General features: G+C 46.7%; 1 protein-coding gene across 2 annotated transcripts in view; it reads right to left on the reverse strand.

Moving 5' to 3' along the window:
* Positions 1 to 536: 536 nt before the first annotated feature.
* VSIG10 (V-set and immunoglobulin domain containing 10) overlaps positions 537 to 26,127 on the reverse strand; it is a 44,208-nt gene continuing 18,617 nt past the window's right edge. Inside the window, exons 3-9 of one of the 2 annotated variants that reach the window (XM_032241048.1) lie at positions 17,285 to 17,587; positions 15,403 to 15,663; positions 8,939 to 9,232; positions 5,133 to 5,243; positions 4,823 to 4,838; positions 2,473 to 2,684; positions 537 to 829 (exon numbers count right to left, since the gene is read on the reverse strand). In XM_032241048.1, coding sequence (XP_032096939.1) covers positions 774 to 829; positions 2,473 to 2,684; positions 4,823 to 4,838; positions 5,133 to 5,243; positions 8,939 to 9,232; positions 15,403 to 15,663; positions 17,285 to 17,587 — 1,253 coding nt within the window. In that variant the 3' untranslated portion in view covers positions 537 to 773. The remainder of the gene's footprint in view (positions 830 to 2,472; positions 2,685 to 4,822; positions 4,839 to 5,132; positions 5,244 to 8,938; positions 9,233 to 15,402; positions 15,664 to 17,284; positions 17,588 to 26,127) is intronic. The other variant, XM_032241054.1, reaches the window with a different exon arrangement.

Here is a 26,127-nt window from a genome sequence, read left to right on the forward strand (position 1 = left end):
TGAGCTCACTTGGGCAGTGATAAAGGAAGTTTCCCTAACATCTCCTTTTGTGCCGGGGCAAGCTGGTTACAAACCTTTAATAGTGACAAAGGAAGGCCAGGCACAGTGGACACACCTGTAATCCCAGCACTTTGGGAGGCCGAGGCAGGCAGATCACAAGGTCAGGAGTTTAAGACCAGCCTGGCCAACATAGTGAAACTCTGTCTCTACTTAAAAATGCAAATACATTAGCCGAGCATGGTGGTGTGCACCTGTCGTCCTAGCTACTCAGGAGACTGAGGCAGGAAAATCACCTGAACCCAGGAGGCGGAGATTGTAGTAAGCCAAGATCACGCCAAGGAACTCCAGCCTGGGCAAAAGAGCGAGACTTGGTCTCAAAAAAAAAAAGAAAAAGAAAAAACAATAGTGGCAAAAGGCACCAAAACTCAGTGCTTCCCTTACCCGGGCTCCCTCCAAATCAGCATCTGTCACAGTAGATCAACCTGGACAAAGCCAGGATTCACAGCAGAAATGGCACCTCGGACAGCAAAGCAGCCTTCCTTCTCAAAGCTTTTAAACATCGGTGGGAATACTTAGAGCAAACCAAACCAATGTTTTTCAATAAATGGAAGGAAAGATGTGTGCGCTTGATTTTGTTTTTTGCTAAGACCCAAACGTTGCTAGTGCCAGCCCCCCGTCAGGGGTGTAGATCAAGTCAAAGCTGAATGAAGAGCTCATCTTCAATGTAGCTTTCCAAGCTTTCAGAACAAGACAACCATGGAGCATCGCCTTCTTCAGACTGGTCTGTCTTCTTGTTGAACAATGTCACTTTGCTCCTCACTGCTGTCATCTGCACAGGGGAAAATAAACCCAATGCTTGCTAATCAGAGTGTGTTTCTATTTCCACGATCAGTCATCAATCAGGGATTTCTAGTCCTTTCCTGGTGAGCTACTGGGATCTCATGGGCAAGGTGTGTTTTCCCCTTTTCACCTGTTTTCTGCATTCAAAACCTCTAGGCATGCTTGATACTGACCACCCTTCGTGTCCTCGGCTCAGGCCCCTGCCCTCACCTAGAACACCCTCTCTCCTTTCTGCTTATTCCAGCTCAACTGTCCTTAAAGGCTTGCTTCATGTCCATCTCTTCCATAAAGCTTCCCCTGACCAGTGCACCCCTCCAGGCTCTAATCTTTGTCTGAGGTCCCATAATTTTTGGTGCAGTGGCACAATCTCAGTTCACTGCAGCCTCAACTTCCCAAGCTCAGGTGATTCTCTGACCTCAGGCTCCCAAGTAGCTGGGACTACAGATGCATGCCACCATACCCAGCTAATTCTTTGTATTCTTAATAGAGACGGGTTTTGCCATGTTGCCCAGGCTGGTTTCAAACTCCTGGGCTTCAGCAATCCTCCCCTTTGGCCTCCCAAAGTTCTGGGATTATAGGCATGAATCACTGCACATATATATATATATATATATATATATTTTTTTTTTTTGAGACGGAGTTTCACTCTTGTTGCCCAGGCTGGAGTGAATGGTGCGATCTTGGCTCACCACAACCTCTGCCTCCTGGGTTCAAGTGATTCTCCTGCCTCAGCCTCCCAAGTAGCTAGGATTACAGACGTGCCACCAGGCCTGGCTAATTTTGTATTTTTAGTAGAGACAGGGTTTCTCCATGTTGATCAGGTTGGTTTCGAATTCCTGACCTCAGGTGATCCACTTGCCTCAGCCTCCCAAAGTGCTAGGATTACAGGCGTGAGCCACTGCGCCCAGCTGCACCCATAATTTTTAAATGTATGGTCCATCAAGCAATTAATCAAATATCTTCCGGCAACAGCTTCTCTACTGCTCTCTCAAAGTGTTGGTTCAGTCTTGCTCCTGTTTCCATTTCCCTTGCAGGTTTTAGTTTGTTCACCTGAATTGGTCTTGTAAAGCTCCCTGTATGGAGACGCTACCTATCTCACTTTTCTTCTCCCACAATAACAATATTGTGCCTACCCTGGAGCAGGACCTTGATAAATGTTTGTCAGTTTTTGTGTTGGTAGTTGATAGTAGTCTCAGGTTCTAGACTAAAGTTTAGCTATCTTCCCCAACCTTAGAAAACCAAACTCACCCCTTAGAGATTTCCTATTGGGAAGCTCACTGCAGCAGTTCAGAGGTTTGTGGGGTTTTTTTGTTTGTTTTTTTGTTTTTGAGACAGGTTTCCACTGCTGCCCAGACTGGAGTGCAGTGGCACAATCATAGCTCCCTGCAGCTTGGACCTCCTACACTCAAGCGATCCTCCAGCCTTGGCTGCACATCACCACACCCGGCTAATTTTTCTTTCTTTTTTTTTAGAGATAGAGTCTCACTATGTTGCCCAGGCTAGACTCAAACTTGTGGGCTCAAGCGATCTTCCTGCCTTGACCTCCCAAAGTGCTGGGATTACAGGTTTGAGCCACCATGCCTAGATCAGAGGTTTTTCTGTTTTCTGTTTGTTTAAGGAAAAAGAGCTTACCTTGTAGATCCTGGAATCCATTTCCCATCTGTTCTATGTTCCCATTCACCAAGGCGGTCACTCTATGAATGTGGTTCTGCTTGGGTATTTCTTTTGGGAACTCCTCTCTCTCTTGTGCTCCTTCCTCCTCTTCTACTGCAGCATCTTCCTCCTCCTCCTCCTCTTCCTCTTCTGAATCCACCAAAACCATGACATCATCCATGTTTTGGCCCCTAATTACCAAAGGAGGAAGAATAAGATTTCCTATTTTTCCCAACTTGAGCCCTCACTGAATAGGAAACACTAGATTCTTTGCAACCCCATTAGCAACGTGGAAACTTCCTCATGCACTCAGCTGGGTGAAGTCATGAGATGATGGTGTGGTTGTAACCGCAGAGACAGATGCTGCCACAAATTGCTTCAGATGATCTTATCTCATGCTGGGTTTGTTTCGTTACTCCTTCCCTGCTCCTCGGGCAGGTGACCATGTCTCGGGCATTTACCAGTTTCATGTCCCCTTACAGCAGGTGGACAAATGGTTTTCCTTTTCTGAAATGCCCTCATTCTGCTCTATTTACCCATATCTGTCCACTTCCTCATGATGGAAGACCCAGGTAAAGTTCTCTCCCTCCCCCTAAAGGTGGGAATTAATGATTGCATTTGGAGTTCACGCCCATTGGTGTAGCATTTAATTGCTCTGTAGTTTACCGCCAGCTCACTAACTCTGCCTACCCAACCAGACTATGCATTTCTTTTTCTTTTTCTTTTTTTTTTACATGAAATCTTGCTCTGTTGCCCAGGCTGGAGTGCAGTGGCACAATCACAGCTCACTGCAACCTCCACCTCCCGGGTTTAAGCGATTCTCCTGCCTCAGCCTCCCGAATAACTGGGATTACAGGTGCCACCATGCCTGGCTAACTTTTTGTGTTTTTAGTAGAAATGGGGTTTCACCATGTTGGCCAGGCTGGTCTCGAACGCCTGACCTCAAGTGATCCGCCCACCTCGGCTTCCCAAAGTGCTGGGATTATAAGCATGAGCCACAGCACCCAGCCTGGACTGTGCATTTCTTAAGGAAGAAAGAATGCATGCCACAGGTCAATCACCTGCCCGAGGAGCTGCGTTACATTCTCATTTAATCTTCACAAACCCTCTCCGTGAAACACATCAGGAGACTCGGGCTCAGAGAGGGTCAGGGAATTTCCATGGGTACAGGGCTTGGGAATGGCATAGCTATCATCTGGACCCAGGTCTACTCGTCCCAATGCCTTTTCCCACTATACCACACTGACATCTCCTGTGAGAAATAAGCCCAGGAAACGACAGGCTTATTGAGAGAATGGCCTTCCAATACAGAGGAGTAAAGGTAATGTTTTGCTACAAAAGATGGTCCCAGAACAATAATATCCTGTCATTATGAATAGGTAAAGAACTGTTTTTCCATAGGATCATAGAAAAGAGTACTTTGCTCCCACATAGAATCTCCTTCGGAAATGAAATACACAAGTTCCATTTGATTCCTTTGCCCCTACTGGGGTTTCCCTTTGGGAGGGGCTTCTAGGCATGCTGAGAGTACTCTTCCAAAACACCGTAAAACTGGCCAGGCCTGGTGGCTCATGCCTGTGATCCCAGCACTTTGGGAGGCCAAGGAAGGCAGATCACTTGAGGCCAGGAGTTCGAGACTAGCCTGGCCAACATGGTAAAACCTCGTCTCTACTAAAAATACAAAAATTAGCCAGGTGTGGTGGTGCGCACCTGTAATCCCAGCTATTCAAGAGGCTGAGGTAAGAGAATGGCCTTAACCTTGGAAGTGGGGGTTGTAGTGAGCCAAGACTGTGCCACTGCACTCCAGCCTGGGCGACAGAGTGAGACTCTGTCTCAAAAATTACAAAAAGCAAAAACAAAACTGTAAGACCATGACTGAAGATTCTTCCTTTTAGCTCTTTTCAGAAAATTAAATAAAATAAACGCATGAGTGACTGGCTCAAAATGTACACATTGTCTTTCTGTCTCAATGACAGACCTACAATGTATCCAGCCCTGAGGTTTGGTATTGTAAAGAATACTGACATTGGAATCAATTAGACCTGGACCTGAAGGAAGGCACTGCTGCTTACTTCCTGAATGAGCTTACAGAAATTACTTCACTGAGCCTCCATCCCGTTATCTGGAAAATGGAGACGTCACCACCACCCCGAGGAGATGATGAAAGGGTTTAGAAGAATGCCTGATGAAACCCCTAGACCCGTGTCTAGCACTTCGTAGGTCCTCAATGGTAGTGGCTGTTATTGTTCTTATGAAAGGAAGGGAACAAAACAGGAGTGAAGGCAGATCACAAAAATGGGTTTTTGATTTAAGTCTAAGGAACACTCACCTGAAAGTGTTTCCTACTGAAGAAAGAAAGGAAAAACCATTAATATCCAGTAACATCCACTTCCATCTCACAGGTTCTTAAGCAGGCTAACATTTACTAGAGAAACAAATAAGAAAACTGACTCAATATGACAGGCGGTAGGGTGTCCTGGGATGGTACTTAGGTGACTTATTACTGTACATCTTGACCCAACAAAGGAGCCCAGCATATGGAACTTCAGGTGGAAGCATGACAGGGGCCACCCTTCCCCAACCCACACCTTTTCCAGAAGCCTGGAAGGGAAGAAGCTAAAGGACCGAGAAGCCCTTACCTTTCCAGCAGAGCACGGGGCTGTGATACAACATAAGCCCTGAGATAATGACCAGTCCCAGTAGAAGGAGGCTCACAATGGTTCCCACAATGCCCCCGATGTTTAAAGGCTCTGTAAAAACAAACCACACCATTGATTCTTCCACCAGATATGTGTGCAATTAGAACAACACTGCCCTTTCTCTGCATGGAGTCAGTTCTTGTCTTGATTCCTGACCTTGGGTAAGGATTATGACTTGTCTGTAATGCCAGATAAATATTTTATCACCCAACCTTAGACAGAGTTTGTGGGGATCAGATGGAGCAGAGAATGTGGAAAAATAATGGAAAGTTAAAATCTCTCTGTCTACCAAACCCTGAGACTATTTATAAGGCCATGGTAAGTAAGAGTGTAAGAGTTATCAATGCTGTGATAAACAGAGTGATCAACGGAACAGAACAGAGACTGCAGGAACATGTGCACATGTAAACATACTTGATGTATGACAGGGTGGTGAGCAAAGGAAGCAGTATTTAAGAAATGGTACCAGAACAAATGGTGACTCACGTTGGGGAACAAAAAAGAAAAAAACGGCTGGGCACGGTGGTTCATGCCTGTAATCCCAGCACTCTGGGAGGCCGAGGCAGGCGGATCACCTGAGGTCAGGAGTTCAAGATCAGCCTGGCCAACATGGTGACACCCCATTTCTACTAAAAATACAAACATTAGCTGGCTGTGGTGGCGCGCGCCTGTAATCCCAGCTACTCAGGAAGCTGACACATGAGAACAGCTTGAATCTGGGAGGTGGAGGTTGCAGTGAGCCAATATCGTGCCCCTGCACTCCAGCCTGGGTGAGAGTGAAACTCTGCAAAAGAAAGAGAGAAAAGAGAAAAAGAGAGAAACTTGAGACTACATATGTATGGTAACAGTTTTGTGTGTTTGTGTTTTGTTTTTTAGTTTTTGTTTTTTGGTTGATTGTTTTGTTTTGTTTTGAGATGGAGTTTCACTGTTGCCCAGGCTGAAGTGCACTAGGGCGATCTCACCTCATCACAACCTCCGCCTCCCAGGTTCAAGCGATTCTCCTGCCTCAGCCCCTTGAGTAGCTGAGATTACAGGCGCATGTCACCACACCCAGCTAATTTTTGTATTTTTAGTAGAGATGGGGTGTTACATGTTGGCCAGGCTAATCTTGAACTCCTGATCACATTGGTCAGGCTGGTCTTGAACTCCTGACCTCGTGATCTGCCCGGCACAGCCTTCCAAAGTGCTGGGATTACAGGCATGAGCCACTGCAACCGGCCTTGTCCTTTTTTTAAAGAGCAGTTTTGTTTTGTTTTTTTTTTTGGTGTGGGGCGGTCTTCTTTTGAGACAGGGTCTTACTCTGTCTCCCAGGCTAGAGTGCAATGGCACAATCTCAGCTCACTGCAGCCTTTGCTTCCAGGTCTCAAGCGGTCCTTCCACCTCAGCCTTCCCAGTAGCTGGGACTACACATGCGTGCCACTGCACCTGGCTAATTTTTGTATTTTTTGCAGAGATGGGATTTCCCCGTATTGCCCAGGCAAGCCACAAGCAAGGCTGGTCTTGAACTCCTGAACTCTGCCTGCCTCTGCCTCCCAAAGTGCTAGGATTACAGGAACGAACCTCTGCACCTGGCCAAGAACAGTTTTAAGTTCACAGCAAAATAGAGCAGAAAGTACAGAGAGTTCCCGATGTACTCCCTGCTCCCACACACGCACAGCCTCCCCCATCATCAGCATCCCCACCAGAGTGGTGAAGTTGTTACAATAGACAAACCTGCACTGACATCATCACTCAAAATCTATAGTTTGCACTAGGGTTCATTCTTGATGTTCAACACTCCACAGGTTTAGACAAATGTATGACATGTACACATCACTATGATATCATACAGCGTATTTTCACCGCCCTACAAATCCACTGTGCTCTGCCTCTTCCAACCCCTGCCCACTCACCAACCCCTGGGAGCCACTAATCTTTTATTATCTCCATAGTTTTGCCTTTTCCAGAATGTCATATAGTTGGAATCATGCTGTTAGTACCCACAAAAAAATTTTTTAAATTAAAAACTAACGACATATTATTTAGAAATATGAACACACGGCCAGGCACGCTGGCTCATGCTCGTAAAAAATGAAACACACGGGGCTGGGCGTGGTGGCTCAAGCCTGTAATCCCAGCACTTTGGGAGGCCGAGGAGGGTGGATCACGAGGTCAAGAGATCGAGACCATCCTGGTCAACATGGTGAAACCCCGTCTCTACTAAAAATACAAAACATTAGCTGGGCATGGTGGTGCGTGCCTGTAATCCCAGCTACTCAGGAGGCTGAGGCAGGAGAATTGCCTGAACCCAGGAGACGGAGGTTGCGGTGAGCCGAGATCGCGCCATTGCACTCCAGTCTGGGTAACATGAGTGAAACTCCGTCTCAAAAAAAAAAAAAAAAAAAATGAAGCACACGAAATAAAAAGAAGAAAAAAAATGAAAGAAAGAGAGAAAGAAGATGGAAGGAAGGAATGGGGGGAGGAAGGGAAATAAAAGAGAAAAGGAAAGGAAATAAGAGAAAAGGAAAGAAAAGAAAAAAGAAGAGGAAGTCAGGAAAGGAAAAAGGGAGACGAGGAAAGGGAGACGGGAAGGGAAGAAAGAAGGAGACCAGGTATGGTAGCTCATGGCTGCAATCGCAACACTTTGGGAGGTTGAGATGGGAGGATCACTTGACACCAGGAGTTTAAGACCAACCTAGTCAGCATAGAGAGACCCCATTGCTATAAAAAATAAAACAAAAAGAGAAAAGCATGGACATATATAGTAGAAAATATTTTTTAAATAAAACAAAAAATTCAGGATCGTGGTTACCTTTCAAGACAGGCCCAGGATGAGACTAGCCCTACAGGGAGGGAGGCCAGGTAAACCTCAGTATGCCCAGTGAAATTTGGATTTCAGATAAACGATGAATCATTTTTTAGTGTAAGTATGTCCCATGAAGTATCTGGGACATACTTATACTAAAAAAAAAAAAAAAGGTATTTTTTATTTTTCTAAATTCAAATTTAAGTGGGCATCCTGCTTTTAAAGTTCTTTTGTTATTTTCTTTTTTTTTTTTTCAAGATGGAATCTCACTCTGTTGCACAGGCTGGAGTGAAATGGCGTGATCTCGGCTCACTGCAACCTTCGCCTCCTAGGTTCAAGTGATTCTCCTGCCTCAGCCTCCCAAGTAGCTGGGATTACAGGCACCTGCCACCATGCCCAGCTAATGGTCTCGAACTCCCAGCTTCAGGTGATCTGCTCATCTCAGGCTCCCAAGTAAATTTTGTATTTTTAGTAGAGATGGGGTTTTATCATGTTGGCCAAGCTGGTCTTAAACTCCTGGCCTCAAGTGATCCAGCTGCCTCGGATTCCCAAAGTGTTGGGATTACAGGCCTGAGCAAGCGCCCAGCCCTACCGTTGTTTTCTAAACCTGCTCCTGTGACAAACAAGTAACCTAATGCATGTTCATACTGTTCTGTATCCTAAATGGGATGAGTTTCTTAGGTGTTCATTTTGCTCTTATGCTTCACAACTAACATACACTAGCTATCTATTCTTTGATGTGTACAGGTAGTATGTAATTGTTGTTCCCTATGCAAATGTTAGTCAGTAGGTTTGGATAGTAATTTCTTCCAGACACCTTGTCAAGCCATAAGCAAGCAGATATGCCTTCTCCCAGTTGGCAGTGACCCACGTATAGGGAGGCACAAGGCTGTCCCCAGGCTGGTGCTGGGTGCCCTGAAGCTCTGAACCCTCCTCCTTCAGGCCCAGTTCCATCACTCACCTTTTACACTCAGCCAGATGTCCACCTCCCTCACCCCAACGGGGTTGTCAGCCCGGCAGACATAGTAGCCCTCGTCCAGGTCCTGGGAGCAGTTATGGATGGTGAGGGTGGAGTTCTGGCCGTCCTGGGTAATGAGATGGCGGCTGCTGGGCTGGATGACCACCTCGGGCTGGGTAAGGTTCCTCAGCCACAGGATCTTGGCAGGAGGGTAGGCCCCAGACACCTGGCAGGTGAGCGTTACATTGCCCCCCACGAAGCAAGTCTTCATGGGCTCAGAGAGAACGGAGGGACTCCCTGGTGATCAGAAGTTGAAGAAAGACAAATGCTTAAAGAGATCCAAATCACGGCCTGAGATCTTCAAGAAAATTACAGTAGTCCTTTTTTGAAATGTAGTTTTTGCTCTGTTGCCCAGGCTGGAATGCAGTGGCACAATCTCAGCTCATTGTAACCTCTGCCTCTCTCCCAGGTTCCAGCGATTCTCCTGCCTCAGCTTCCTGAGTAGCTGGGAATACAGGCATCTGCCACCACACCTGGCTAATTTTTGTATTTTTAGTAGAGATAGGGTTTCACCATGTTGCCCAGGCTGGTCCCAAACTCCCAACCTCAGGTGATCTGCCCATCTCAGCCTCCCAAAGTGCTGGGTTTACAGGCCTGAGCCACCGCATCCGGCCCTAGTCCGCTTTATCCATGATTTCACTTTCTGAGGTTTCAGTTACCACCGTCAACTACAGTCCAAAAATATTAAATGGAAAATTCCAGAAACAATTTTTTTTTTTGAGATAGAGTCTCACTCTATCACCCAGGCTGGAGTGATGAAGCAATTCTCCTGCCTCAGCCTCCTGAGTAGCTGAGATTACAGGCACCTACCACCATGCCCGGCTAATTTTTGTATTTTTTTTTTTTTTTTTTTTTTTGAGACGGAGTTTCGCTCTTGTTACCCAGGCTGGAGTGCAATGGCACGATCTCGGCTCACCGCAACCTCCGCCTCCTGGGTTCAGGCAATTCTCCTGCCTCAGCCTCCTGAGTCGCTGGGATTACAGGCACGCGCCACCATGCCCAGCTAATTTTTTGTATTTTTAGTAGAGACGGGGTTTCACCATGTTGACCAGGATGGTCTCGATCTCTTGACCTCGTGATCCACCCGCCTCGGCCTCCCAAAGTGCTGGGATTACAGGCTTGAGCCACCACGCCCGGCCTTAATTTTTGTATTTTTAGTAGAGACGGGGTTTCACCATATTGGCCAGGCTAGTCTCGAACTCCTGACCTCAGGTGATCCACTTGCCTCGGCCTCTCAAAGTGCTGGGATTACAGATGTGAGCCACTGTGCCTGGCTGATTCATAAATTTTTATTTTTTCTTTTCTTGCAGTACTTTTTAGTATATTCACAATTTCCTAAGTTTCAGTTGCACACTGCTCTGAGTCATGTGATGAATCTCGTACCATCCTGCATGATCCTTTATTTATCACAAGAAGGCTGAGTCAATATTTTGAGAGAGAGACGACATTCACATAACTTATATGACAGTATATTGTTATACTTGTCTATTTTTTTATTAGTTACTATTGTTAATCTCTTCTTGTGCCTAATGCATAAATTAACCTCATCATAAGTATTTATGTATAGGGAAAAGCACAGTATATATAGGGTTCAGTGCTACCCACAGTTTCAGGCATCCACTGGGAATCTTGGAGCATATCCCTTGTGGATAAGGGAGGAACACTGTATTTCCTTCCTAATGAAGCAACTCTAGAAATTTCTTTTTTCTTTTTTTTTTTTAATTGTAACTCCCTGTGTTGTGGGAGGGACCTGGTGGGAGTTACAATTCAAAAAAAAAGAGTGCAGTGCTGTGATCTTGGCTCACTGCAGCCTCCACCTCCCAGGTTCAAGCGGTTCTCGTGCCTCAGCCTCCCTAGTAGCTGGGATTATAGGCGCCCACCACCATGCCCAGCTAAGTTTTGTATTTTTAGTAGAAACAGTGTTTCACCATGTTGGTCAGGCTGGTCTCGAACTCCTGACCTCAAATGATCCATCCACCTTGGCCTTCGAAAGTGCTGGGATTACAGGTATGAGCCACCACGCCTGGCCAATTCCAGAAATTTCTGCACCACACCTGGTCTAACATTACTAAGTACTTACTGTGGGCACGGCACTGTCACACATATTAACCCAATCCATTCTCACAGCAACCCTGTTATTATACCCATTTTCCAGATAAGGAAACTGAGGCACAGAGAAAGCTAAGTAACTTGCTCAATGCTGCACAACTAAATAGGCAATGCAGCTAGGATTCAGGGTGACCAACTGTCCCCATCTGTCCAGGACATGGAGTTTTCCCAGGATGTGGGGTTTTCAGTCCTAAAACCAGGGAAGTTCTGGGCAAACCAGGATTAACTGGTTACTGTATGTAAGACTGAAATCCAAGCAGTCAGGCTTTTATGTAGTCCACAAGTTTTCCTTCTATGCTATACTTCTACCTATAAAAACTGTACTGATTGTATAAAAATGGACAAACATCTGACAAGGATTTCAAGGGGACAAGAGGGCAGCTGTGTTTGTTTTCAATTGCTGATGTAACAGATGGTGACAAACTTAGTGGCTTAAAGCAAACACATTTATTCTCTTACAGTTCTGGAAGCCAGGAGTCTGGAATGATCTTACAAGGCTAATATCAAGGTGTTGGCAGAGCTGGTTCCTTCTGGAGGCTCTAGAACAAGCTTGTCCAACCTGCAGCCTGCAGGCCAAATTCGGCCCAGGATGGCTTTGAATATGAGGACGTTTTTGCTCATCTGTGGTGGTGGATATCACGAAAATTATGCACGGACCCTTTTATTTTCGCTCATCAGCTATCATTAGTGTTAGTGTTCATGCGAAATCCACTCCCATGATCCAATCACCTACCACCAGGTCCCTCCCACAACACTGGGAGTTACAATTCAACATGAGATTTGGGTGGGGACACAGAGCCAAACCAGATCATGGAGTTTCGCTGTGTTGCCCAGTCTGGCCTCAAACTCCTGGGCCCAAGCAACCTGCCTGTCCTCAGCCTCCTAAAATGCTAGGATACAGGCATGAGGCACCATGCCTAAAGATCCTGGCACTTCTGATCTCCTTTCCCCCTTTTTTTTTCTTTTTGAGACAAGGTTTTGCTCTGTCACCCAGGCCTGGAGCCCAATGGCACAATATCGGCTCACTGCAGCCTCATCCTCCAAGGCACAAGCGATACTCTCTTTGCACACCACCAAGCCCAGCTACCTTATTTATTTTTTATTTTTTGTAGAAACAAGGTCTGTGTTGCCCAGGCTGGTCTCGAATTCCTAGCCTCAAGCTATCCTCCCGCCTCAGACTCCCAAAGTGCTGGGATTACAGGCATGAGCCACCATGCCCTGCCTTCTCTCTTCTTACAAAGAAAGACACCAGTCACTGGATTACAGCCCACTTTAATCCAGTATGCCCTTATCTTATCTTGATTCCATCTACAAAGACTGTTTCTGAATGAGGTCATATCCACAGATATCAGGGTTTGGACTTGAACATATCTGTTGGGGAGACACAACTGAACCTCAACCTCCATCTAGCTTCATCGATATTTTACACATGACATCCTGGCCATACTGGTCTTCTCTTGGGTCCTCAAATGCCAAGTTCATTTCCACCTTAGGGCGTTGGTGTTTGTTGCTGCCTCTGCCAGGAACACTCAGCCCACAGATCTTCACCTAGCCAGCTCCTTCCCATTCTTAGATTATTACCACCTCAAGGAGACCTCCCTGTTGAGAAACATTAAATTTACCCTGCTCCCATGGAGGATACCTTTTAGTTTGTAATTAGTGGTAAGCAGGTAACAGCTGCCAACTTGGTAGATTCTTGAGTTATGTGTAAATATAGAACACCTGTGTATTAATAAGAATCACCTGTGTAAGAGCAACTAAATACACAGATGAGAGTCTGCTCAGGGCCTTCAGTCCTGGAGAGCTGTCAGCCCTGCAGGCTCTCAGGCTGTTGGTCCACAGGATAGATCCACTCTGTTGTGCTATCTGGGTGTCTGCCTCTCAAATACCTTCAGCACCACCTGGGTGGGGGTCTCCTGACTGAGCTGGTTCTTGGTACCTCCCTGCCACCCTAGGAAAAGCGGCCCTCTCCTTAAAAAGACCTCTCTTTTATACATACCATTTTATTATTCTCATATTATTATCATATCTGGACCTATCTTACTTGTTTTTGTACTTTCTGGTTTTTTTTGAGATGGAGTCTTGCTCTGTCGCCCAGGCTGGAGTGCCATGGTGCGATCTTGGCTCACTGCAACCTCCACCTCCCGGGTTCAAGTGATTCTCCTGCCTCAGCCTTCCGAGTAGCTGGGATTACAGGCATGCACCACCATGCCTGGCTAATTTTTGTATTTTTAGTAGAGACGGGGTTTCACCATGATAGTCAGGCTGATCTCAAACTCCTGACCTTGTGATTCACCCACCTCAGCCTCCCAAAAGGCTGGGATTACAGGTGTGAGCCACCACACCCAGCTGTTTTTGTACTTTCTGTCTTCCTTCTACCCGCATGCCACCCAGGATATAAGCTCTGTGAAAGAGGAATAGGTGTGGTTTTAAAAATATGTACATTCTCTGACACAACCCCCTTCAAAATGCAGTGCCTAATTCTTCCCACTCCTCTTGAATGTGGGCTGGACTCATTTCTAATACATAGAATGTGGCAGAAGGGATGCCATGTAACTCCTGAGGCTAGGTCATAGAAAGGATAGCGTCAGCTTGACTCACTCCAGCTTGGATCATTTGCTCTGGGGGACGCCAGCTGCCATGTTGGAAGGACACTCAAGCAGGCTTATGGAGACTCCCGCATGGAGAAGAAATAGTTGCCAGGCTTGGGGTGAGCACTTCAAAAGTAGATCTTTCAGATGATTTCAGCTCCCCCCCCACCAACCTTCAAGTCTTCTGGCTGACACCCCAGACATCACAGGGCCAAGACAAACCATCCCCAATGCCCACTGTGTCTTGTCTGAATTCCTGATCCACAGACATCATGAGATAATTAATGGTTATTCTTGTTTTAAGCCATTATGTTTGACGGTAATTTGTTACATAACTAGATGCTATAGTTTGAATGTTTGTCCCCTCCAAATCTCATGTTTAAATTTGATCCTCAACGTTGGAGGTAAGGCCTAATGGGAGGTGTTTGGGTAAGTGAATTTTCATTCTGTTAGCTTGGTCCAAAAGTAATTAGGATTTTTGTCATTACTTTTGCACCAACCTAATGTTAGCACTGGTTGTTTTTTTGTTTGTTTTGTTTTGGAGATGGCATTTCACTCTGTCACCCAGGCTGGAGTGCAGTGGCACAATCTTGGCTCAGTGCAACCTCTGCTTCCCAGTTTCAAGTGGTTCTCCCTCCTCAGCCTCTGGAGTAGTTGGGACTACAGGCATGCGCCATCATGCCCAACTAATTTTGTTTATTTTTAGTAGAGATGGGGTTCATCATGTTGGCCAGGCTGGTCTTGACTCCTGACCTCAGGTGATCCACCTGCCTTGGCCTCCCAAAGTGCTGGGATTACAGGTGTCAGCACTGAACCCAGCCAGTGCTGTTTGTTAAAAAGAGCCTGGCACCTGCCTTCTCTCTCTTGCTTCATCTCTTACTATGAATCTCTGCACGAATTGGCTCCACTTCACCTTCCATCATGTACAGAAGCAACCTGACGCTCTCACCAGAAGCCAAGCGGATGCTGGTGCCCTGTTTCTTGCACAGCTTATGGAACTATGAGCAAATAAAGTAATTTTCAGCCAAACACGGTGGTTCACACTTGTAATGCCAGCTCTTTGGGAGGCCGAAACAGGTGGATCACTTGAGGTCAGGAATTCAAGACCAGCCTGGCCAACATGGTGAAACCCTGTCTCTACTAAAAATACAAAAATTAGCTGGGCATGGTGGTGCACGCCTGTAGTTCGAGCTACTCAGGAGGCCAAGGCAGGAGAATCACTTGAACCTGGGAGGTGGAGGTTGCAGTGAGCCGAGATCATGCTACTGCACTCCAGTCTGGGCAACAGAATGAAACTCTGTCTCAAAACAACAACAATAACAACAAAAAATTTTCTTTATAAACTTCCCAGCCTCAGGTATTCCTGCACAGCAACAGTAAATGGACAGACACAAAAGATGATGACCCTCATCTGTCTTCTTCACTGTTCCATCCTCAGCACCTAGAAACTGCACCTGACACATAGCAGGTGCTCAATTAGTATTTGTCAAGTGGAAAATAGCTTGGACTAGAACCAAGAAGCTTGAGCTAAGCATCTCTAAAGTTTGAAAGGGATGAAACATAAAGAAAAAGAAAGGAAGAAGGGGAAGGAATTCAGTCCGCTCTGACATCCTAGGATTTCTTTCTCAGAAGAACTTTGAAATGCTTCTCCCAGGAGAAAGGAAGGCAGTTGAACTCCAACCCCAAAATGAAGCAAAACAGACTCACTGATCTGCACCACACAGCTGGCACCCGCCTCTGGCCCAACGACATGACTCGCAGCACACTTGAACTTCTTGCCATCCGACAGCTGGGACTTGTTCAGCATTTCCACCCCCAGCTTTGACTTCCCCACGATTACACCTCCTGGCTCTTCTATCCACAGGAAGTTAGGGTCAGGGTATCCCCCAGCCCAGCGACAGGTGAGCTGCAGCATGAACAATCCTGATGCCATCTGTGCTCGGCACTGGGGAGCTGACGGAGGGGGATCTGCAAAACACCAGAGGAAAGCATGGGCTCACTCACACGCTCTAGGATCAGCCACTGGGCTGGCTCTACGACTGCAGAACCAGGGTCTCAGAGAGACATCAACCCCAGTTAGTGTAGCATCCAGTGCTCCTAGCACAAATTCCTACCTGACAACAGTCAGGTTTCCTCTGTTGGGTGTTAAATCTCTGGGGACCTGGGTCTCATTTTCCTTTGCATTTCTTTTTTTTATTTATTTATTTTTTGAGACGGAGTCTCACTCTGTCACCAGGCTGGAGTGGCACAATGGCTCACTGCAACCTCTGCCTCCCACGTTCAAATGATTCTCCTGCCTCAGCCTCCCAAGTAGCTGGGATTACAGGCATGCGCCACCACACCCAGCTAATTTTTGTATTTTTAGTAGAGACAGGGTTTCGCCATGTTGGTCAGGCTGCTCTCAAATGCCTGACTTTAGGTGATCCACCCACCTCGGCCTCCCAAAGTGTTGGGATTACAGGTGTGAGCCACCGCGCCCAGCTTTGCCTTTGCATTTCATATTTATTTACTCATTTATTTAGAGACAGAGAGTTTCACTCTTGTTGTTCTGGCTGGAGTGCAATGGTGCCATCTCAGCTCACCACAACCTCCGCCTCCCAGGTTCAAGTGATTCTCCTGCCTCAGCCTCCCGAGTAGCTGGGATTACAGGCAGTCACCACCACACCCGGCTAATTCTGTATATTTTTAAGTAAAGACAGGGTATCTCCATGTTGGTCAGGCTGGTCTCAAACTCCTAACCTCAGGTGATCCGCCCGCCTCAGCATCCCAAAGTACTGGGATTACAGGTATGAGCCACCGCACCTGGCTTTTATTTTATTTTTTTAATACATACAGGCTTTTGACATGTTGGCCAGGATGGTCTAGAACTCCTGGCCTCAGGTGATCTACCCGCCTTGGCCTCCCAGAGTGCTGAGATTACAGACATAGTGGTTTTTGTCTAAGATATTTGTGTATGGGAGTGTTTGGTTAGTGTTTCCCTACACTAAAATAAAGATTCACAGACCACTGGTTCATAACAGTGCTAGAAGGCCCAATGCCTGTGATGGCCACACTGGGTCTACAAAAAGAATGTATACAGATGGATGAATGAACAAATAAATCATGGTCCATCCGTGCAAGGAATGGACTATTATTCAGCCATAAAAAGGAATGAATTACTGATACATGCCTCAACATAGATGAACCTCAAAATCATAAGGCCAGGTGATAGGCCAGGCATGATGGCTCACACCTGTAATCTTAGCACTTTGGGAGGCCAAGGCAGGCAGATCACTTGAGAACAGGAGTTCGAAACCAGCCTGACCAACATGGTGAAACCCAATCTCTACTAAAAATACAAAATTAGCTGGGCATGGTGGCACACACCTGTAAACCCAGCTACTCGGGAGGCTGAGGCAGGAGTATCGCTTGAACCAGGAAGGCGGAGGTTGCGGTGAGCCAAGATCGTGACTTTGCACTCTAGCCTGAGCAGCAAGAGTGAAACTCCCTCTCAAAAAAAAAAAAGAAAAAGACAAATGGGAGAGGCACAAACATGCAGGTCCTAAAGGATTAAGGGGAAGAAGTGGGCAGAGGAGCACTGCTTACGCACAATAGACCAGGAGCTCGGTGGTCACCTTTCGATGTCTCCTGCTGAGCAGATTCAAGGCCAAACAGGTGTAGTTCCCTTGGAGGTTTGGCGACATCAGTAACAGGGAGAAAGAGTTGACTGTCAGGTTGTGGCCGAAAAACTCGCTGCTGGAATTCAGGGCCTGGAACCACCATTCAACCACGGGGGGCGGCCAGGAGCTGCTATTGCAGCTGAAGTCCACCTGGGAACCCTTGGCTGCGTAGAGGGTGCCGTTGGGGAGTGTGCCGGTGGCCGAGATGTGAACCTCAATCTGATAGGGGCCGCCTGGGAATGACAGGGGGAATGGGATGGCATTAATCATGTAAGAGTTCATTCAATTGCCTTACCAACGCCAACAGACATATAAGCTATTACAGATCAGGAAACAGCCAATGAAGCGTATAGTATCTACCTAAAACTATGTGACAAATGCTATGCCAAGTGCCCTGATACATCATTTCATTTAATCCTGGGTGACTATGTGAGATTTCATTAGGGGATAAATCCTTACAGAACAGGAAAAGTATACATTGCTCCTTAAAAAAAAAAAAAAAAAGGCCGGGTGCGATGGCTCACGGCTGTAATCCCAGCATTTTGGGAGGCCAAGGCGGGTGGATCATGCGGTCAGGAGATTGACAGCATCCTAGCCAATGTGGTGAAATCCCATCTCTACTAAAAATACAAAAATTAGGCCGGGCACAGTGGCTCACACCTGTAATCCCAGCACTTTGAGAGGCCAAGGTAGGTGGATCACTTGAGGTCTGGAGTTCGAGACCAGCTTATCCAACATGGTGAAACCCCATCTCTACTAAAAATACAAAAATTAGCCGAGCATGGTGGTGCACGTCTGTGGTCCCAGCTACTCGGGAGGCTGAGGCAGGAGAATTGTTTGAACCCATGAGGTGGAGGTTGCAGTGAGTCGATATCACACCACTGTACTTCAGTCCAGGCGACAGAGCAAGACCCCAGCTCAAAAAATTAATAAATAAGTAAATAAATAAATAATACAAAAATTAGCTGGGTGTGGTGGCACGTGCCTATAATCCCAGCTACTCATGAGACTGAGGCAGGAGAATCCCTTGAACCAGGGAGTCAGATGTTGCAGTGAGCTGAGATCACATGACTATACTCCAGCCTCGCGACAAAGGAAGAATGTCTCTAAAAAAAAAAAAAAAAAAAAGAGGCTGGGTGTGATGGCTCACACCTGTAATCCCAGCACTTTGGAGAGACCAAGGTGGGTGGATCACCTGAGGTCAGGTATTCGAGACCAGCCTATCCAATATGGTGAAATGCCATCTCTACTAAAATTACAAAAATTCACCGGGCATGGTGGTGTGCGCCTGTAGTCCCAGCTACTCAGGAGTCTGAGGCAGGAGAATCGCTTGAACCTGAGAGACAGAGGTTGCAGTGAGCCAAGATCATGCCACTGCACTGCAGCCTGGGCGACAGAGCAAGACTCCGTCTCAAAAAAAAAAAAAAAACAACTGCAAGGGCTAGGCATAGTAGCTTCATGCCTGTAATCCCAGCACTTTGGGAGGCTGAGGTAGGAGGCTCACTTGAGGCCAGGAGTTCCAGACCAACCTGGAAAATATAGCAAGACCCCATCTCTATGAAAAATTTAAAAATTAGGGCTAGCATGGTGGCTTACACCCGAATTCCCAGCACGTTGGGAGGCCAAGGCAGGCAGATTACTTGAGGTCAGGAGTTTGAGACCCGCCTGGCCAACATGACGAAACCCTTTCTCTACTAAAAATACAAAATTAGTCAGGTGTGGTGGCATGCCTGTAATCCCAGCTGAGGTGGGAGAATCACTTGAACCTGGGAGGCGGCGATTGCAGTGAGCCGAGATCGTGCCACTGCACTTTAGCCTGGGCGAGAGTGAGACTTCATCTCAAAATAAATAAATAATTAACTGGGTGTGGTATCACATGCCTACAGTCCCAGCTACTTGGGAGGCTGAGGTAGGAGGCTGGTTTGAGTCTGGAAGGTTGAGGCTGCAGTGAGCCAGGATCTTGCCCTTGAACTCCAGCCTGGGTGACAGAGTGAGACCTTGTCTCAAGATAAAACACTGCAGGATGGAAAGTATTTCTGTGCAGTGAAGAATTAACACAGCAGTCCTGGGACTGCTCTCCTTAGAAAGACCTGCTTGCAAGGCTGGCCCTTGGCTGCTGTCTGGGAACTTGGATTTCAGGAGGATTCCCATCATTCCTTGAACTGAGAGGAGTGGCTTGCTGTGCCTAAACTATGCAAACAATGTGGTTTAAACTTGGCTGGGGCTCGGTGGCTCCTGCCTAGAATCCCAGCACTTTGGGAGGCTGAGGTAGGTGGAGTTTGAGGTCAGGAGTTTGAGACCAGCCTGCCCAACATGGTGAAACCCCATCTCTACTAAAAATACAAAAAATTAGCCAGGCATGGTAGTGGACGCCTGTAATTCCAGCTACTCCGGAGGCTGAGGCAGCAGAATCGCTTGAACCCAGGAGGCGGAGGTTGCGATGAGCCAAGATTGCGCCATTGCACTCCAGCCCGGGCAACAAGAGCAAAACTTTGTCTCAAAAGAAAAAAAAATGTGGTTTAAACGGAACTTCTGTTTTCTGAGAGGCAGGAATTTGGTAAGTGCAAAGCAGAAAGCACCTACATGATAAGCCCCGACAAAAAACTTGAGCAAAAAAAAGTCTCCAATGAGTTTCCCTAGTAGACATTTGATGTGTGTTGCCACAGCTCATTTCTGGACATTGCATCCCATGCAACTCTGCTAGAAGACTTGGAAGCTTGCACCTGGTTTCCCTGGGTTTCTTCCCATGAGCCTTTTCCCTTTACAGGTTTTGTTTTGTATCCTTTTCCTGGAATAAATCATCCTACGTGCTGAGTCTTATGAGTCCTCTTAGCAAATCGTCAAACCGTGGGGACCCCCAGCACAATATCATACTAAAAAGCAAGAAATGGGGCCAGGCGCAGTGGCTCACTCCTGTAATCCCAGCACTTTGGGAGGCCGAGATGGGTGGGTCACCTAAGGTTGTGATGTTCAAGACCAGCCTGTCAAACACGGTGAAACCCCATCTCTACTAAAAATACAAAAATTAGCCAGATGTGGTGGCATGCACGCCTGTAATCCCAGCTACTTGGGAGGCTGAGGCAAAAGAATCTCTTGAACCAGGAGGCGGAGACTGCAGTTACCTGAGATCATGCCGCTGCACTTCAGCCTGGGTAACAGAGACTCCCAAAAAAAAAGGAAGAAAAGGAAGAAATGAACTACTTGTCTGACTCTGGCCAAATGACCCTCCTCAGACTCCATTTCCTAGTCTATGAAAGGGGGTGATGGCAGTTCCCACTTCCTGGGATTGCTGCAGTAAAGCACTGGGAACAGTGGTCATGCTGGAAACACTTGATGAACTGGTGGGCCTCATCTCAGTTCTCATTTCTCTTCACATTTCCTTTTCATTTTATTTTTTGAAATGGCGTTTTGCTCTTGCTTTCCCGGCTGGAGTGCAGTGGCGCTATCTCAGATCATTCTACCCTCCGCCTCCAGGTTCAGGTGATTCCTGTGCCTCAGGCTCCCGAGCAGAGTAGCTGGTACTCCCGGCATGCACCACCACGCCCAGCTAATTTCTGTATTTTTAGTAGAGACAGGGTTTCACCATGTTGGCCAGGATGGTCTCGAACTCCTGACTTCAAATGATCCACCTACCTCGGCCTCCCAAAGTGCTGGGATTACAGGCCTGAGCCACCATGCCCAGCCTTCTCTTTACATTTCTGAACTTCCTTCTTGTCCCCTGAAATGCTCTCCGCTGTTGCTACCCAGTGCATTTAAGGTGCCACATACCCTTGAAGAAAAGAATGTATCCCCCCAAAATATATACAATTATTACTTGTCAATTCAAACATTTCTATTTTAGTTTTTGTTACTTTTTTAAATTATGTATTTATTTATTTGAGATAGCGTCTCCCTCTATCAACCAGACTGGAGCGCAGTGACACAATCACAGCTCACTGTAGCCTCAAACTCCTAGGCTCAAGCAATCCTCCCACCTTAGCCTCTCGAGTAGCTGGGACTACAAGCGCACACAACCACACCAGCTAATTTTTAAATTTTTTTTTTGAGACACAGTTTCACTGATTACCCAGGCTGGAGTGCAATGGTGTGATCTTGGCTCACTGCAACCTCCACCTTCCGGGTTCAAGTGATTCTCCTGCCTCAGCCTCCTGAGTAGCTGGGATTACAGGCATGCACCACCACGCCCGGCTAATTTTGTATTTTTAGTAGAGACGGGGTTTCTTCATGTTGATCAGTCTGGTCTTGAACCCTCAACCTCAGGTAATCCACCCGCCTCAGCCTACCGAAGTGCTAGGATTATAGGCGTAAGCCACCGCATCCAGCCAATTTTTAAATTTTTTATAGAGACAGGATCTCACTTTGTTGCCCTGGCTGGTCTCAAACCCCTGAGTTCAAGCAATCCTCCCGCCTCAGCCTTCCAAAGTGCTGGAATTACAGGTGTGAGCCACCACACCTGGTCCAATAAAACATTTTTTAAAAGAGTGTATCTAACAGCTGTTCATCCTGAAGTAATTTAGTGTGCTACCTCTCCCAGAGACTTCCTCTTTAAAAAATAAAAATAGGCCAGGCATGGTGGCTCACACATAATCCCAGCACTTTGGGAGGCTGAGGCAGGTGAATCACTTGGAGTCAGGAGTTCGATACGAGTCTGAGCAACATGGTAAAAACCCATCTCTACCAAAAATATGAAAATTAGCTGGGCATGGTGGCGGGCACCTGTAATCCCAGCTACTCGGGAGGCTGAGGCAGGAGGATAGTTTGAATCGGGAGGTGGATGTTGCAAGCTGAGACCGAACTACTGGACTCCAGCCTGGGCAACAGAGTGAGACCCTATCTTAAAAAATAAAGTAAAATAAAGCCGGGCGCGGTGGCTCAAGCCTGTAATCCCAGCACTTTGGGAGGCCGAGGCGGGTGGATCACGAGGTCAAGAGATCGAGACCATCCTGGTCAACACGTTGAAACCCCGTCTCTACTAAAGCTACAAAAAATTAGCTGGGCATGGTGGCGCGTGCCTGTAATCCCAGCTGCTCAGGAGGCTGAGACAGGAGAATTGCCTGAACCCAGGAGGCGGAGGTTGCGGTGAGCCGAGATCGCGCCATTGCACTCCAGCCTGGGTAACAAGAGCGAAACTCCGTCTCAAAAAAAAAAAAAAAAAAAAAAAAAGTAAAATAAAAATAAATCCAGGAAGCACAATGTTTAGCCAAAAGAATAAAGCTACGGCTACAGAATTTTGAACAGAAATCAGCCAGCAACAAAAATTATTTGTGGGAAGAAACAGCGCAGATAGAGCCCCTCGAGGCATGGTACCTACTTCACCCATGTCCAAACCCATCGGATTTTAGAAATCATGGGTTTGGAAGGACAATGTTCTCATCAAGTTGCAGCTGGTTCCTAATAGTTTCAGGGATCTGTTGGAATCATGTTGCCTCCCACAAATCATCCAGGGAAAAACTTAGATCATGGTTCGGGAGGTACTCAAATGTCCCATTCACTGTTGCTGGCTAGTTGGTTAGGTATGCAGATCAGCAGGTCTTCGGGCGTACCTGCAGTTGGCATGCAGCCAAGAAAGCACAGGGCACATCCAAGTCTGTGTCTTTCACACTGTGGCCTCCCCCAGGGCACATCCAAGTCTGTGTCTTTCACACTGTGGCCTCCGCAGTGGTGGTGGGGGGGTTGGTCCCAGTCACTGGCATGGACACTGTGGACCCCCAGAAACCAGCTGGCAGGGATTTTAGACAAGCACAACTCTCAACAAGAAATGGAGCTGGTTACAGGGAGTGGATGGGAAGGAAGCAGATAGAAGAATTCAAAATTTAAGACCCAGTGTGGTGGCTCATGCCTGTAATCTCAGCACTTTGGGAGACCGAGGCAGGCAGTTCATGAGGTCAGGAGTTCAAGACCAGCCTGGCCAACATGGTGAAATCCCATCTCTATAAAAATACAAAAATTAGCTGGGCATGGTGGTGCGTGCCTGTAATCCCAACTACTTGGGGAGGCTGAGGCAGGAGAATTGCTTAAACCGGGACCCAAGAGGTGGAGGCTGCAGTGAGCCGAAATCACACCACTGCACTCCAGCCTGGGCTACAGAGCCAGACTCCATCTCAAAAAAAAAAAAAAAATTCAAAATTTAAAAAGAAAAAACAGCAAATGAGAAAGGCTAAAGGGGCCTCCTGAATTGTTCAGCGTTCCAAATTCATAGCTCATCTGTAAACCCCTGGGGTTGTCTTTTTTTGTTGTTGTTGCCCAGTCTAAAGTGCGATGGTACGATCTCGGCTCACTACAACCTCCCCCTCCCAGGCTCAAGTGATTCTCACACCTCAGCCTCCCGAGTAGCTGGGACTGTAGGTGTACGCTACCACACCCTGCTAAATTTTTTATTTTTAGTAGAGACAGGTTTTTACCATGTTACCCAAGCTGCTCTCAAACTCCTGACCTCAGGTGATCCGCCCACCTCGGCCTCCCAAAGTACTGGGATTATAGGCATGAGCCACTGTGCCCGGCCAATTTCTGAGTAAAGCTGACACCATCTTCTCGATTTCCTAGAGTTCTTTCTCTACCCTAACTTACTACAAAAGGAGGAGATTCCGGTTGCTTCCCTCTCACTTCTCTCTCCACCCTACTGATATTCCTAAACAGAAACCACCATCCTCTTTTGCTTACAGGGTGATGGTAGCAATCACTACGAGAAACAAACAGATGGAAGAGGAAACAGACGTTAAAAGACAAGTAAATAAAAATAGGGGGTGGAGGCTGAGCACGGGGGCTCGAGCCTGTAATCCCAGTAGTTTGGGAGGCTGAGGCGGGGAGATCACTTAAGGTCAGGAGTTCGCGACCAGCCTGGCCAACAGAGTGAAACCCATCTCTACTAAAAATACAAAAAAATGAGCCGGGCATGGTGGCACACGTCTATAGTACCAGCTACTTAGGAGGCTGAGGCAGGAGAATCACTTGACCCCGGGAAGCAGATGTTGCACTCCAGCCTGGGAGACAGAGCGAGAATCTGTCTCTCTCTCTCTGTCTATGTATGTGTGTATATATATATATATATATATATATATATATATATATATATGAGGGACAGGTACCAAGGCTCAACAGCTTATTAAGGCCTTGGCCACTGCCAGGGTCAGTTTCTGACTCATTCTCACACAGCTGCCTTAGCCTTGGAGTTATGAACCTGTGCTCTGCATTCAGACAGACCTGGCGTAAATCCCGCTGCCACTTACAGATGGACAAACTCAGACAAGTGCCTGTCCCACCCATTCTCACTTTCCTGCCCTTCCTATAAAATTAAAGAGTGCTAATGACTTGTATCACTGGGTTATTGAAGGATCCAATAAGGTAATATAAGCAGAGCCCTTAGCCTCCTCAATATTCAGTAAGTGTTATCTGATATTGTTATCAGTATATACTGGTAGATCGATTCTACAACACGGGTTAGCAAATGCTAGCCCACCATCTGTTTTTGTGTAATCCATGAGCCAAGGGTGGATTTTACTGATGAGAGCTTTCAATCAATCTGATGAGAGAACACTACCTGTGAATCCCAACTAAGTGAAACACTATCCTCCCCAAAAAAGAAATTCCATTCTTCTCATTAGCAGATCTGTACTGCAAAGAAAAGTTCTCAGTTATTTTATATACATAAATAAATATATATATAATTATATATATATATATATTGAGGTCAGGAGTTCAAGGCCAGTCTGGCCAACATGGTGAAACCCCATCTCTACTAAAAATAGAAAAATTAGCTGGGTGTGGTGGCACGTGTCTGTAGTCCCAGTTACTCTGGAGGCTGAGGCAAGAGAATCACTTGAACTTGGTAGCCAGAGGTTGCAGTGAGCCAAGATCACACCACTGCACTCTAGCCTGGGTAACAAAGGGAGACTCCATCTCAAAAACTAAATGAATAAAAATTTAAAATGAAGTAAATAATTAAAAAGAAAATTTATTATTTATTATTATTTTTTTTTTTTGAGATAGACTCTCACTCTTGTCACCCAGGCTGGAGTGCAGTGGCACGATCTCTGCTCACTGCAACCTCCACCTCCCGGGTTCAAGCGATTCTCCTGCTTCAGCCTCCCAAGTAGCTGGGACTACAGGCTCATGCCATCACGCCCGGCTAATCTTTTTATTTTTAGTTTTTAGTAGAGACAGTGTTCCATGCCAGCTAATTTTTTTGTTATTTTCAGTAGAAACAGGATTTCACCGTGTTAGCCAGGATGGTCTTGATCTCCTGAACTCGTGATCCACCCACCTCGGCCTCCCAAAGTGCTGGGGTTACAGGCATGAGCTTATTTCTTTTTTTTTTTTTTTTTTGAGACGGAGTTTCGCTCTTGTTACCCAGGCTGGAGTGTAATGGCGCGATCTCGGCTCACCGCAGCCTCTGCCTCCTGGGTTCAGGCAATTCTCCTGCCTCAACCTCCTGAGTAGCTGAGATTACAGGCACGCGCCACCATGCCCAGCTAATGTTTTGTATTTTTAGTAGAGACGGGATTTCACCATGTTGACCAGGATGGTCTCGATCTCTTGACCTCGTGATCCACCCGCCTCGGCCTCCCAAAGTGCTGGGATTACAGGCTTGAGCCACCACGCCCGGCCAGACATGAGCTTATTTCTTATTTTTTGAGACACAATCTCATTCTGTCACCAGGCTAGAGTGCAGTGACCTGATCACGGCTCACTGCAGGCTCAACCTCCCAAGACGAAGGTGATCTTCCTGTCTTAGTCTCCCAGCAGCTGGGACTGCAGGCATATTCCCCCACACTCA

Source organism: Sapajus apella, unplaced genomic scaffold (genome assembly GCF_009761245.1).
Source record: "Sapajus apella isolate SASKATOON/1434 unplaced genomic scaffold, GSC_monkey_1.0 scaffold2, whole genome shotgun sequence".
Taxonomy (NCBI): domain Eukaryota; kingdom Metazoa; phylum Chordata; class Mammalia; order Primates; family Cebidae; genus Sapajus; species Sapajus apella.